A 14112-nucleotide genomic window follows, 5' to 3' on the forward strand; every position below is an offset into this window, starting at 1 on the left:
TTGCCTTGACAAGTAGGTAGATAAATCAAATTTTTTCACATGCAGTAATATGTATCCTGGTCCAATGTAATTTAAGATATACCCTCGTACTAAACAATTACTTGTTACGGATATCCCGATTTTTTCTCCGTACACCAAGAAATGTACTTGTCTGTCTTAGATGAAACTATATTCATGTCATTAATAGTTAGTCGTCAGACAAAAACACTTTATTCTCAATATGTGCCTAAAACTACAATACTATACTACTCCACTCTATATATCCAAATTAAATTAAACTATATCCGATAATCAAAATATATACCATATTGCAACTCTACTCCATTCTAAGTATCTGACCTAGATAAAACTATATTCATGTCCTCAACAGTTAGTGATCAAACAAAAGCCCCCTTATTCTCAATATGTGCGCCAAATTGCAACTCCACCCTACTCCATTTGTCCGATTTAGATGAAACTATATCCATAGGCTTAATGGTCAGACTTAAGCCCATATATATATATTCTCAATAAGTGCCCCAAATTAAAACTTACTACACTCATCTGTTCGACTAGCACACTTCCAATCGAGTCCAATTGTCTATTGACTTCGTCCTGTTGAGGTGGGAAAACTACTTCTTAACTCTAACTATACTTCAATTGCTTTTACGCACTACCTAATCTTTTTCATATCAACTTTTGTGGATCTCACTTCTTTTCTAGTTGCCGTTTTATCCTTTCCAACACCTCTCAGGCCACCGATGAAGACTTCTAACCATATCCAGAGTTCTGCTTTTCATGTTACATAAATATACCAATGGAAACAATCTGTAACTCACGTCACTGGCAAGAACTTACAAAATAAACTACAATATTTTGGACTATTTACTCTTACCTCTCTCAGTTCTCCTAAATGTTTTATTTACATCAGATTTAACTTTCTTGCAGGAACTTAAACAGCTGCTTGAAAAATTATGTTAATACAATTTTTCTGCACTAAAAATTTTGTAAAAAATTACCGAGCAAGCATGAGCAGTTCACCAAATAATAATAAAAGGTATAAAGGAATAAAGAACCAAAAAATAAAAACAAAAAAGTTTTGATGGGAAACATTAACCTCTTTTTAATGGCGTGTAAATTTAAATTGCAACAAAACGCTACTTGCCACAAAATTGCAATGTCGCTGTAGGTGTGAATGTGCATATTTTCTTTTGTGAAATTTTATTAAAATAACGCCAGCAGCGGAAACGGAAATTGCATTTGCTGATTGCATTATTCCGTTAAAGTGAGAAACACATGCAAATGTCAGCAACAAAATAAATGCACTGCACATTTACTTCGACAACAAAGTGTTAACATATTTTTTGCTTTGCTTCACTGTACAAACTTCACCGATAAGTGAACTGATTAAAATTAACATTAAGTAGAAGATTCATACATAAACAATATTTACATTTTTTTTAGTTGATAAGACACAGCAAATCAATTACTTTGAAAACGTGAAACTGATGACGTTGTGGTGTCATTATCGCAACGTTCGGAATTTTTACAATCATGGCCGAACTTCGGCCATATTGTGTTATGGCTATGTGGGTGCACACGGTGTGCCTGTAAATCATTAACTTTATTATTGATAAATTACTAATAGCTTCCACTTTTAGACACTTATCTTAAAGAACACTACTTTGATAATACACTTAAGAGTTCAACAGGAAAATATCAAGTTATAAAAGTGAACAGCTAATACATTTAATATAGAAAAAAATTTTAATTGAATCATTTTTAGATTTTCTTGTTTATTTAATTTGAAGTGGATTTATAAAAAATATAATCAAGATTTTCGCAATTAAATGACATACAACAAATTTACTTTCAGTAGCACCACACAAAACAGATTTTCATAACGGATCACCAGATCATTTTAACACAAAATTCCTATATTCACTTATAATTTAAATATTTAAATAACTAGAACTTAAAATTATTTATAGCTTATCCAAAACTAATCCTCGTCTTTTATACAATTTTCAACTAATTCCCGTAAATTGGGGTTTTCCATCGCAGCTGCTATCCTTTCCTTGTCGTTGACTTGTTTATTTACTGAAAGGTAAAACATGAAATTTGTTAATTTTTATATTGATTTGTATTAAATAATCATAATATTCATAATAATCAGTTCAAGCAAGCAAAAAAATTTGTTCATCACAAGAAATCACTTCCACTACCAATCCACCCCTTCCAACTTAATCCCCTCTCTCATACCATCACTCATCACTCGGCTTCACCGAAATTTTTCTAAGTAAAGAAGTCTATTCATTACAAGAAATCCCTACCATTCCCAATCCACCCCTTCTAACTTAATTCCCTTTCCCATACCTTTTCTTATAAAACCTTTAGGTTATCGCTTGTAGGTCCCCGTGGGTTAGCACAACAACAGTATTCATCACAAGTCTATACTTGTCTTTATGCAAAAAATTGCATAGAAAGAATTTAATAGAAGTATTATATTAACGAATACCTACAGATCAAATATTCTTCATTAAAATATCATCAAACATATTAAATCAAAAAATTGACACTCTTCCACCGTTCTCAGTAGATATCCATAAGATCGTATTATTGGAAAATGTTGATGTAAAACTTGTTCGTGAAGAAATCACTTGGTTTCATGAACAGGCGGGTCTAAACCCCGGAACCGCTCCTCAACCACGACGACCAAGTACCGTTCACCACCTCCCAAAGCTATTTTACAAACAGTTATGTGTTTGTTATGTTATGTGTTCCATCACATCCCAACCCATGTGTTTGTCTTGTAAAACGTTTCAAGTTATCTGCTTTAAGACCCCATTGGGTCACCTCAACAACAACAAGAAGAAATCACTCACTTAGTATTGGATCTTAGTATTGGGCAAACCATACCCCCTTCAAACATATGTATTAAATAAGGCATGGACATATATATGTGCAGACAATCTTTCATAGCATATTTTCAAGTTCTGAATTTCTATAGTAACTAATAAAATCGTAAACACTTCCTATATTATTATATTTCAATAGTATTATTTTGGTTAGTCAGATTTTGTAAAGGAAACTTCTATATTACAACCATCTATTGAGACACTATCGCTAACGCTATTCCTGGCTATAGCATTAAATTTAGTATACAATGGAAGTCATAACCACGATCTAACTTACAAGACTTATAAAGATATAATTTACAACCTACTTACTTCATGGCAATCTTAGTATATATATACTCAAAATATAAATATTGAATAAGGATAGCTTGTATAAACCACAAGTGAAAAACCGGATTTGAATTTTGATTTGAAAAGCTAAATCCCGTGTCAAAATACCGGAAACCAAACTTAAGAGTGCATACATAGCGTTCCTAATATCAGAACACAGTAGTCTGATATTATAAATTATTTAAGGAAAGTAAAAGCTTAACGCAAAAAACCAGGTTTGAGTTTTGATTTTGATGGCCAACTTTAGGGCTAAAAAAACGATAGCACTATTTAGGAGGGGTTCGTGAAAAAATTTGTCCCATATTTTTAGCATATGACATGTACTTTTTTTGAACTTAAATTTAACATTTTCATAAGATTCTGCGTTTTCAATTCTAAGTACAATTTTTTTATTTTATTCAAAACTGGTTTAATTAAAAGTCGAAATTGAAATTTACGAGAAAAACCTAAAACATTATCTATTTTAAAGCTGAATATTATTTAAATATATAGTTCATTAGTAATTTTTACTAATAATGATCAATAGAATCATGTCGCGCTGTATATTGTTAATAGAGTTCTTTCATGTATTAGTTACACTGCCAATAAGGTAAGTATGTTTCCCAAGCGGGACTTGTTTATTGAGTGATAAAAATTTTTTCAGAAGGATTTGTAACACATTGAAACTGACGAATGGACACATACACTTTTTAGATCCATAAATGTGGAGTACCATAAAAGAGGTTGCTTTGGCTCTGTCTTATTGAAGTGGCTAGGTTTCTTTACCTTAGCACAGGTTGGTTTCAATTAGAATCTCATCCGTTGCTAATCCACTTGTGTTCCCAAATAATCCTAATTCCAACCAAGTACTTTTTCATATTTCGTATAAAATATTCTAACGCATGTATTCGAATTTCTAATTCCTTTCATATTATCTGTCATGTACATAAAGACATGCCGTCATTACAACAACACAGAATAGATTAAAAACTCTGTTCTAACCGCATTTTTGACTATTGACTGGAACAGAATCGTTCATTACGAATTTTTCCGACAAATCATATTGTCAATATAAAGTATTAGTCACACTAGCAGATAGAAAAATAAATACTTTAAAAAAATTCCACAAATTTTTCTAGTTCTATCTACCCAAGATCTAAGTTAACTGTGCTGTGATCAGTCTGATCTTGGCCAGTAAATTCAAAAGGCAGTTTATGATTCGAAAATGAACAGTAGAAAAGGAAATGCCCGAAGCGAAAGATATATATGAAGCGATAAATATAACAAAGCACTAAAGGGAATGAGATTTAAAAAGATCGTCGCAACCCAAAGTGCCATTAAGAAAAGTGGGACTAAAAAGAAGAACTTAAAATCAGAACTCTTTAGTTTAAAAAACAAAAATAAATTATGATTATCGAAAAGACACTACTAGAAAAATAATTGGAGATTGGAAATTGGAGAAAGTACAAATAAAACTGTACTGATAACTCATAAAAGGAAATATATAGTGAAAAATAAAATAATTATATGGAGCATAGGGTTGAAGTCTCAGAGCCATTCCACAATTTTTTTTAACCGGATAAGAAAAGGTATTCAACATATCTAGGGGTCAGACAGCTATAAGAGTTAAAGGAGTTATTTAATTTTATAAATAATGATGCTTCAATAAATCTTCTTTATGAAAATAAATTTTTTTGAAAAAGTAATTTACACTATTAGGTAGTTGCTATTGTAATGGTTGAACCCATTATCTAGTCCTCGACGTACAAGTCTTGTCTTGTCTTGTCTTCCTCGTAACAAGACAAGACGGATTGTCTATTAATCCGTCTATAATATTGATCTAATAGTAGAATGCTTGCTAAGTAACTATTTTTACTGTTCAATAACACCGCTAATCTGTGATTAAACTATTAATTGTAATATATTAATTTTAATATTCCAAACGGCGAAAGAATACAATCTACAATATTTTAAAGTTATTATTTGAACAAAATTTGGGAATTTATTCATTTTTATAAAACAGTTTAATTGATTAAATAAATTAAATATATCATAAATTAAAAATAAGTTGAATTGGTAAATTATTACATAATACGTTATATTTGGACCTATACCGATATTAAGTTATTTACTTGCTTTAAGTGAACGTTTTTGAAAAGCTTAAATTATAAAAATTAATAATTAAAATACTATGGAATGCGGAAGATAAAATGCATATTTACAAAGAAGTGATAAGGTCTATTTTGTTCAATGATATTGAAGTGTGAGTTTCAAAATCAAAAACAAAATAAATTCTTCATACTACAGGATTTCATACTCTTCGATCTATCGTTGCAAAAAGAAGACTAGATTGCATCAGAAATAAAGTAATCAAAAAAAAACCCCAAAATTACTAATATAAAAATATAACAAAAAAAGAAAGTAAGCTTGGGCTGACCATATTTTAAGTACATTTAATGCCTGGCCCTTTAAGGTTGTGCGAGAGTTTAGACCGAGAGGTTTAAGTCGTGCACGGGGATAAATAACAAAACAATGTTGTTGTAACTCGCTGAGATGTAAAAGCAGATAACATGAAAGGATTAACAAGACAAATTCATGGGTTAGAATGTAGATGGATGTCCGAAACAGTAAAAATGTGCAGTCAAGAATACTTACTTGATGTTTATAATAAACCTACTTGTAACTTAATTTATAATATAATATATAACATAAATGAAAATATAATATGTGGCACTTATGTTACGTGGAAAAAAGTTAAAAATATCTAGAATAAAATATTTGGAGGTTTAAAGAACAAATGCTTTAAAAAAATGACAATCTTAATTCATTCTCATTAACATTTTCGAACATTTGTTGAGAGTATTAAAAAGACCTGGTTTGTTCATTTAATAGCTTTAGTAAAAAATAGTATTAACTATTTTTTATATAATTAATATGAAAGACTGAAGATAATGCAAAACCATACAGAGCAGCATTTTTTACGAAATAAAGCCGTATATAACGCTATTAACAATATATTTGAAATATAGCAAAATAGAAACTATTTATAACAAAATTAACTAAAAGGAAGCCATATAGCCAGCTGATCAATATAATAACTGTATTTATTTTCAGAGCTTAATTAATATGTGTTTTCATTCCTCCAAGGGAGAGAAGATTGAGAAAAAGATTGCTTTGTGTTAAGATGACGACACTGAAACGTATTATAAAGAGTGAATACTCAAGAATTATAAATACTAAAACGATGACGAAACAGTAATATATAAATGAAAGTTAAGACAAAAAACTTTTTGCGTTAAAATAGCGGCATGTACTTGAACTCGTTACAACTGCTGATGTAACCAGAGGATATGAATGAAAGTTGAGACAAAAAGCCAACACCAAACTAGTCATATATAAACTGTTTTATTTGTTTAAAATCAAATAATTCATTAAGATATTTCAAAAACTGATCATACAGTGAATAAGAACTACTAACTTACAAGTTTAACGTAAATGCGAAAAAGCCTGAGCTTTCCAAAAACAATTTGTGGATTTAACACCACGACAATGTTCCATGTTTAAATCATAGTTGAGAAAACTAGAGAAGAGTTTTTTAAATAGGTAGTAATAAAATTAATAAATATTTAAATAAGTGGGAATTTAAAATTACTTTATTAATTACTTTTAAACATTGTATTTTTTAGAGTAAAAAAATATTTTAAACGTATATATGGTTATTAAAATTAATTTAAATAAAACAAAACGATACAAAAAGACAGATGTCATTGTTTCTTGTATTTTTTAGAGTAGAAAAATATTTTAAACGTATATATGGTTATTAATAATTATTTAAATAAAACAAAACGATACAAAAAGACAGATGTCATTGTTTCACTAATTTAATAATACTATATAATTCCTATATTGTGTACATATTCATTTGCACGAACTTTTAGCACTTTTAGAATATTATTTTTAATAGAAGTACTGGAAGAAATATTATAATTTATTTGATCTATTAGTTCACGGTAATAAAAGTAAACCGAGGCTGTATATATCAACCAAAATATTTATAAAATCCAGACTTCATTTTTTAAAAATCATCTTAACAGTATAAATAACTTTTCAGTTACACTTTGAAGATGATGACAAACATATTTTTTATACAAAAAAGTTTGTCTAATTGATGAACCAAAACTACGACTCCACTTATTTATAAAAATTTTTAAATAAAACTCTTCTTTACTCACTTTCGTTTTCTGTTGTATGTGCGCCTTTTTTGATATATATATCTATTTTAATATTATGTGGCAGACTGCGTTCCAGTTTAATACGTATACACAAACCAATTAAAGTTGCTAACGAACAATGTGGCACAGTTGGATTAAATTCAATTCGCACCTTAACAAAAACGCAATCAGAATAAATCTATTAAATAATAATTTACTATATTCTTACGACGGACACATTTGCCTTTGTTGGTGGAAGAATAAAAATTCCATCCTCATATATGACATTTAAATCCTCCAATGTATTTGGTTTTTCTGGGTCACGTATACTGCGCAGAATATCTGAAAATTATAAGAAAATAATTTCAATAAAAACATTTATGTAACATAAATTAATTATAAATAAAAATTTTAACCATAAATTGTTTCCTTTAAATCATCAGCATTTTGGTAGCCTAATTCCTGTAGGAGCGCATCCTCACCAACCGGTATTGCCTCATTCGATAACGCCATTTGTTGTATTTTACGCGTTAGAGCTCCGCCGAACACTGTATTGTTTGCGGTGCTACTATCTGACTCTGATAATTTACGTTTAATATAAGAAAGCATTTTGTAATTGCTTTTATCAATTAAACACTCTCTTATCACACAAATGATTTTTTTTTATCAATGTCAATATGTAACAGCTTGCTCTGATTTCTTTTGAGGTATCTGGTGTTATATTTATTTATATACATACAATATTCTACTAAATAACATTCGAGTATTGTATTTTAATATGATTTCAGTTGCACTCGGAATATTTGCCAAGATTTCTCTAAAGTTCAAAAGTTTGATTTTTTTATGACGTAGAACACCAGCTGTTGAGCTGTTTGGTTGCTTTGTAGTGGGAAGAACTTGTCGCACGTAAAGTGACATTTGCCTTGCAAAACAATAATTCCAAAAAGAAACTTGTGAGCCGTCAGAAACGACAATAAATAAGCAGCCCATACATACGACTGCATTTAAAAGCCGTTGAGCATAGGTCAGTTAACATATAAACTCAAAGTTATATATATATTTGTATATATAGATAAATTTATTCATATATTTAAAAGTTGAATAGGTATAATTCCAATTACAATAGAAATAAAGTAAACTTTAATTTACTGCTTACAATTGGACTCACACGAGAGTTATGATTATTTTTTTAGAGTTATGATTATATTTATTTTATTTTAAAAATTTTAAACTTACATCTGAAAGCAAAAAGCAAAAATATTGGTTCTCACAATCTTCATTGCAATTAGATTGTTGGATTTATCATATGTCCACACTTTTTAAATAACTTTAAATATGATGAAGACTTTATACATTGATATATACATATGATATATAACAGTTTTGTTTCATTTTGTATGGAAATTTCATGCATTTATCAAAACTATTCACAATAGCATAAATTTGTACTGCACAGTATTATACTATAGTGAACTGTACAAATTAAAATTGACAGGATTTTGTAAAAATTACCATTCAATCATATTTTCAGTTGTCAACATTCTCATTCAAATATTCGTGATTTGAACTTGTTTTGCTATTGAAATCATGAAGAGTTTGAAATGACAGCTAAAATTACAATCCAAAATATCGTGTGAATCCAGTATTCATCAAGTGCATATACATTTAGTCAATTAAAAGGATTCTTTTGAAAATCAATTTGAACCTCACATGAAAACACTTAATTAAAATAAATTTCATTAATGAAACAATAATATGGTTTAGTATATTTTACGGGAGGTAGTTCCCTCATATTAATTCCATATGATCTAGCGCCAACAAGTTATCATATGTTTTCATTAAATCATGACTAATGACTTTTACCGGCAAAAAATTCATAAAATTTTTGTATTAATTTCACAAATGTTAAATAATTACAACTAACCGCACCAAAACCTGTCGAAACAAAACATCAGCAGATGTCTTACCGAATACAGAAAAATTTATCAAACTATTACACATATTATTTATATTAACACAATCAAATAGATTTTATAACTTTTCTGTTCTAATTTATGAAAACGAATCCTTTTTTTCCTGTAAGTGGAAAACATTGAAAGCCACAGCATTTGACCTCGACCCAATAAACCTAACTCTTAGGAATACAAAATGGACAAATTATAACTGTTGAACCATTAAAATCAAAAGCTGAAGCCACATTTCAGTTATCAAGAGAAAGGCAGACATTAGCGTACATATGGCTTAGTATTTAGAGAACCAATATTTTTAGGCAAAATTTGTAGATAAATGACGGAAAGAAATGATGATAGATAGTAGATAGTAATACTTGCTAGATAGTAATTAGTTGTTAAGAGTAAATTCTATGCAAAGGGTTGTTGTAACCACGATTGTAGATGGAGATATTTCATGGAACACCTTTGTGTAAAGTCTGGTAAGAACACCAGTGCCGTGCAAATAAACAATACAAAAATTTAAATTCAAGCCAAAACAGCTGATTCACACATCATACAACTTTTACTTGAAATAAAATGTATGAGTAAAGTCTATGTAGCATTTTCAAACTTCGTCAGGGAAGTAACGCTCTCTCAGATGATCTCATTTACTCGAAAATTTGCTGGTGGAACCCACTTGTGTATATACAGTGTTACTCAAAGTTACTACAAGTACCTCATGGAACAAACCTATTATCAGCTATTCTTGATTTGACATTACATACAGTTTTTTTACTTGAAGTTCAATGTTAACTTTTTGTGCGAAATGGACATTAGATTTAAATTAAAAACTTTAATAAATTAAAAACATGTAGTGACTGACAAAGCTTTGATCGCTACATAACATATAGCTAACAGATTCGTTTAAGACATAAATTGTAATTGCACTTTTAATGTTTCGGTTATTTGTTATCTTGATAATGTTGTAATAATATAAAAACAGTTTAATGCAGTATTATTATATTTTTTTTATAGAGTTTCATATAAATTGACTATTAAAAATGATTTATTTAGTTATTAAACGTCTTATAAAATGTTCACAATGGTAACACCTAATTTACATAATTTTTTTATTTAATTTATCCTACTCGCTGCCATACCGACATATTTTACTTCATCAATCAATTTACTCAAACTCGCGCACGGCCTTAAGTTCAACATTTTTATTTATCATAAAAATTTGCGTATACGCTTTGTATTGGATGGTTGCTTTGTGTAGAAATATTAGTGTAGAATTACTAATTATAAATCATTTGTTTTTAATTGTCAAATAAACGACCGCTTATCAGTTAGTTCAGTTCAATAGCAAATCAAGCGTATTTGGTGAAAGAAGTGGAGTGACAAAGTCAACGTTTGTCGAATTTTATCAGTTTTGATTTAATTTGAAATTATAAGATTTAAATTAAATTTAATTTTCTTAAGCAAAGGTAATTATTAAACTAAAAACTATTATAATGATTTAGGAATTAATTGGAATAACAAAAACAAAAAATTTTAAATAACCTAAAATTATTAGTTTAAAATAAGATTCCAAGAATAAGATGAAATAATTCCCAATAATTTGTAAATTCTTTGGAAAGTTTTTTTATTTATCATTGTAAAGGGATTTTCAACTAATTATATTTTTAAAAGTTTATGTATATATATATGTACATGTATATATATAATATATACATATATATATATTATACGTATATTAATAATTTTATTTATATATTAGTTATTTTACTGTAATGTCAAAATTAAAAAATTAATGTATGTGTAAATTTTAAGGAACCAAAGTAGGTTTTGAAAATTGTTGAAAAATCGACCTGCTCAAATAAAAATTATTAAAATTCAGTTTATTTTTTTGTCTTGTTCGAACGGTTTCGTTTCTCTAAACACGTTTGCTTGCAACTTGAAAAGAGCTTAGCTCGCAAAACAACGGAAATTTATTAACGTAAACAAACGAATTCGACAACAATTTAGCCGAAACGTTTTTCTCTAAAACAAAATAGAAAAAATAAAAGAAAAACAACAACTAAGAAAAGTGCCGTACGTACCGTTGTGTGCAGCAGGCGTACATTTAGAAGTTTTTTAGTTCAGGGAAAGATACATTAAGTAAGTTTGTCTTTTTCATAACGTTACGACGGTACTCGAACTATTTTGTTCAGTCGGTAAGTTGAGAAAATAATTGCAAATTTTTTGATTCTTATTTAAATTCATATTTTTTCTTTCAGATAATTGTTTGAAAAACATACAATTTTCAATTTCTAATATAAGAAAGCAGAAAGCAACAATTTAAAGGTAAGTAAAATTGAACTCTTAATATGTTAAACATATATATCTGGTATTATTCGCGATTTATAGAGAATTTAAATGCTATTTGGCGCTGTTATTTTTATTAATAAGTAAAATTTCTTAAATATTAAAAATTAATAAAAAAAAAGCTATATATTTTATTGATGTAAACTATTTAATTGTCCTTTGGAGACTTAGTTGAGGCAGCGAATAAATATCTCCAAATATATTTTACGCAATATCACGCGCGTTTTGTCCTTTTATACTTTTAATTTTATTTTAAAATTAATTCATAAAAAAAATTAAATTTTAAAATTTTTTTTTCAGTTTAATTTTTAATTTTTTTTTTCAAACATGACAGCTGCCATTTTATTTTCTTATTGGAATTGTATTTTATGTTAACATTCTATTACCTTCCAATAGAAGTAAGAGTACCATAAACATCATTATTTCTATATAAAAAAAAATAAATAAAACTTAAGCTTTCATTTAAAGATAGTAATATGCAACAACAAATTAACAACTAATATCTAATAATTAATAAAATTCTTCATAAATTAGTATTTAATTTTGTATTTGATAAAAAGAGACAGAAACATATGTATTAATACATATCCTTGTTTCTACACTTTTTAATTGTCAAAAAAAAATCTAGAACATTCTTAATAGTTGCATTCGTATTTATTCGTTTTACTTCGTAAAAAAAAATTTACTACATTCATTACGATTCTATTATAAATCAGTTGCTTTCAGTAGCTTGTCGAGTGTGGTTTGCTTTTTGAGTTTGCAGTTTGTGCTCGAGAAATAATAGTTCAAAGCCTCAGTTTTTTTCTTACGGAATTGCAAATTTTTACATTTTTACAGTGAAATTGATTTAATTTAACAAAAATATCAATAAATGTAAGTAAAATCTTATTTTTAATTCATGTATTAAATAAAAATGTATTTTTTGGCCATTCGTGGAAACAGGGACTTCACCAAACTTTACAAATCAATTTAAAGTTTCCATCGAAACATAAGCTTTTGTTTCCTTAATTGAAATTATATAAAAAAAATAATAATAAATTAGTTGAAATTGTTAAAAATTTTTTAGTTTTTATTATTTCTTAAAAAAAATCTTTTCAATATTGCGGGCTCTCGTATTTGGCAGCCATTTTGTTCTTTACTGCAATTTTGAGGTGAACCGTTAACTGTCAACTTTGTAGAGAAAATTTTTTACTACACAAACTGCTATTTCATTTATAAGTTGTTAATAATTGTTAATGTAAATGAATTTTTTTAAAAATACTAACTGTTAATAGTTTATTTTAAAATATATGTTAATAAAACACGTATATGCGCTTATATTGAAAAATATAATATACAATATTTTATGCCTGTGTCGCTTACTTTTATATAGATCCCCTTTTATTTCATATTTTTTAAGAACCCATAAAGTCATAGTTATTTTATAATAAAGCAAATGTATTTATCTTGGCGTCTACACTGTCCAGACTTTAGCTAGATTTCCACGTTCGAATGTGCAAAAAAACTTGTCGAAGTATTGCCAGTGTATACGCATAACCGAAGTGTAAAATTATTCGTGTAATTTATCCGTAATTTTTTTTTATACATATATTGAATATACATATAAAACTAATTAATTAGTGTTTATATTAAATTCTTCTTCACAGTTTGATTTTCAATAAAAAAAAATCAAAATGGTTCATGCAAATATTGGTGATAGTCCAGCTACTCAAGTAGCACCATCAGCTGGTTCTGATGATATTCTTATTAGTTCTACTAAGATATTGCCATCTGGCAAATATACTTTGGTTGGCATTGACATCGATACTACTGGACGTCGTTTAATTGATGAGGTAAATTATCCAAAAAAAAAAAAATCTGTCTTAAAATTTTTATTAATTCTTTTCATTATTAAAAATTCTTTCCATTCTGATTAATTCTTTTCAATTATATATTACAGATTGTTCAATTGGCCGCTTACACACCACAAGACCACTTTGAGCAGTACATCATGCCATATATGAATCTTAATCCAGCTGCACGTCAACGTCACCAGGTTCGCGTTATCTCCATTGGTTTCTATCGCATGTTGAAGTCTATGCAAACTTATAAGGTAAGTAAAATTGCTCCTATATATAATAATATAAAAAAAAATTCATTTAATTTTTATATATTATTTTCTCCTATTTTATTCATTTTTCTTATTTTATTACTTTTTGGTATAATCTTAATTCAAATCTCAAAATAAATAGTGTATGATTTTTTTTCTTTAAAAATTATAGATAAAGTAAAAAGTATCCAATCTCTTCTTCACCTAACGACAACCTAAATAAATATTTTTGTTTTTGATTTACTAAAACATCTACATAACAGAATTGCAAAAAAAAAAAAAGGTTTTGTACAAGTCAGAGACCCTTA

At 28.0% G+C, this 14112-nt stretch overlaps 2 protein-coding genes across 2 annotated transcripts; one reads left to right on the forward strand and one right to left on the reverse strand.

The window, feature by feature from the left end:
* Window positions 1-1824: 1824 nt before the first annotated feature.
* Window positions 1825-8323, reverse strand: LOC119683169 (MIP18 family protein galla-1-like). The gene is made up of 4 exons (XM_038096788.1): window positions 7834-8323; window positions 7647-7759; window positions 7439-7589; window positions 1825-2079 (listed from the first exon to the last, which is right to left on the reverse strand). The coding sequence occupies exons 1-4, from the start codon at window positions 8024-8026 to the stop codon at window positions 1982-1984; spliced, it is 555 nt and encodes a 184-aa protein (XP_037952716.1). The 5' UTR covers window positions 8027-8323; the 3' UTR covers window positions 1825-1981.
* Window positions 8324-11232: 2909 nt separating this feature from the next.
* On the forward strand, window positions 11233-13985 carry LOC119674793 (maternal protein exuperantia-like). The gene is made up of 5 exons (XM_038085948.1): window positions 11233-11564; window positions 11628-11694; window positions 13362-13547; window positions 13655-13807; window positions 13977-13985. The coding sequence occupies exons 3-5, from the start codon at window positions 13389-13391 to the stop codon at window positions 13983-13985; spliced, it is 321 nt and encodes a 106-aa protein (XP_037941876.1). The 5' UTR covers window positions 11233-11564; window positions 11628-11694; window positions 13362-13388.
* Window positions 13986-14112: the final 127 nt, after the last annotated feature.

Source organism: Teleopsis dalmanni, chromosome 2 (genome assembly GCF_002237135.1).
Source record: "Teleopsis dalmanni isolate 2A chromosome 2, ASM223713v2, whole genome shotgun sequence".
In the NCBI taxonomy this organism is placed as follows: Eukaryota; Metazoa; Arthropoda; class Insecta; order Diptera; family Diopsidae; genus Teleopsis; species Teleopsis dalmanni.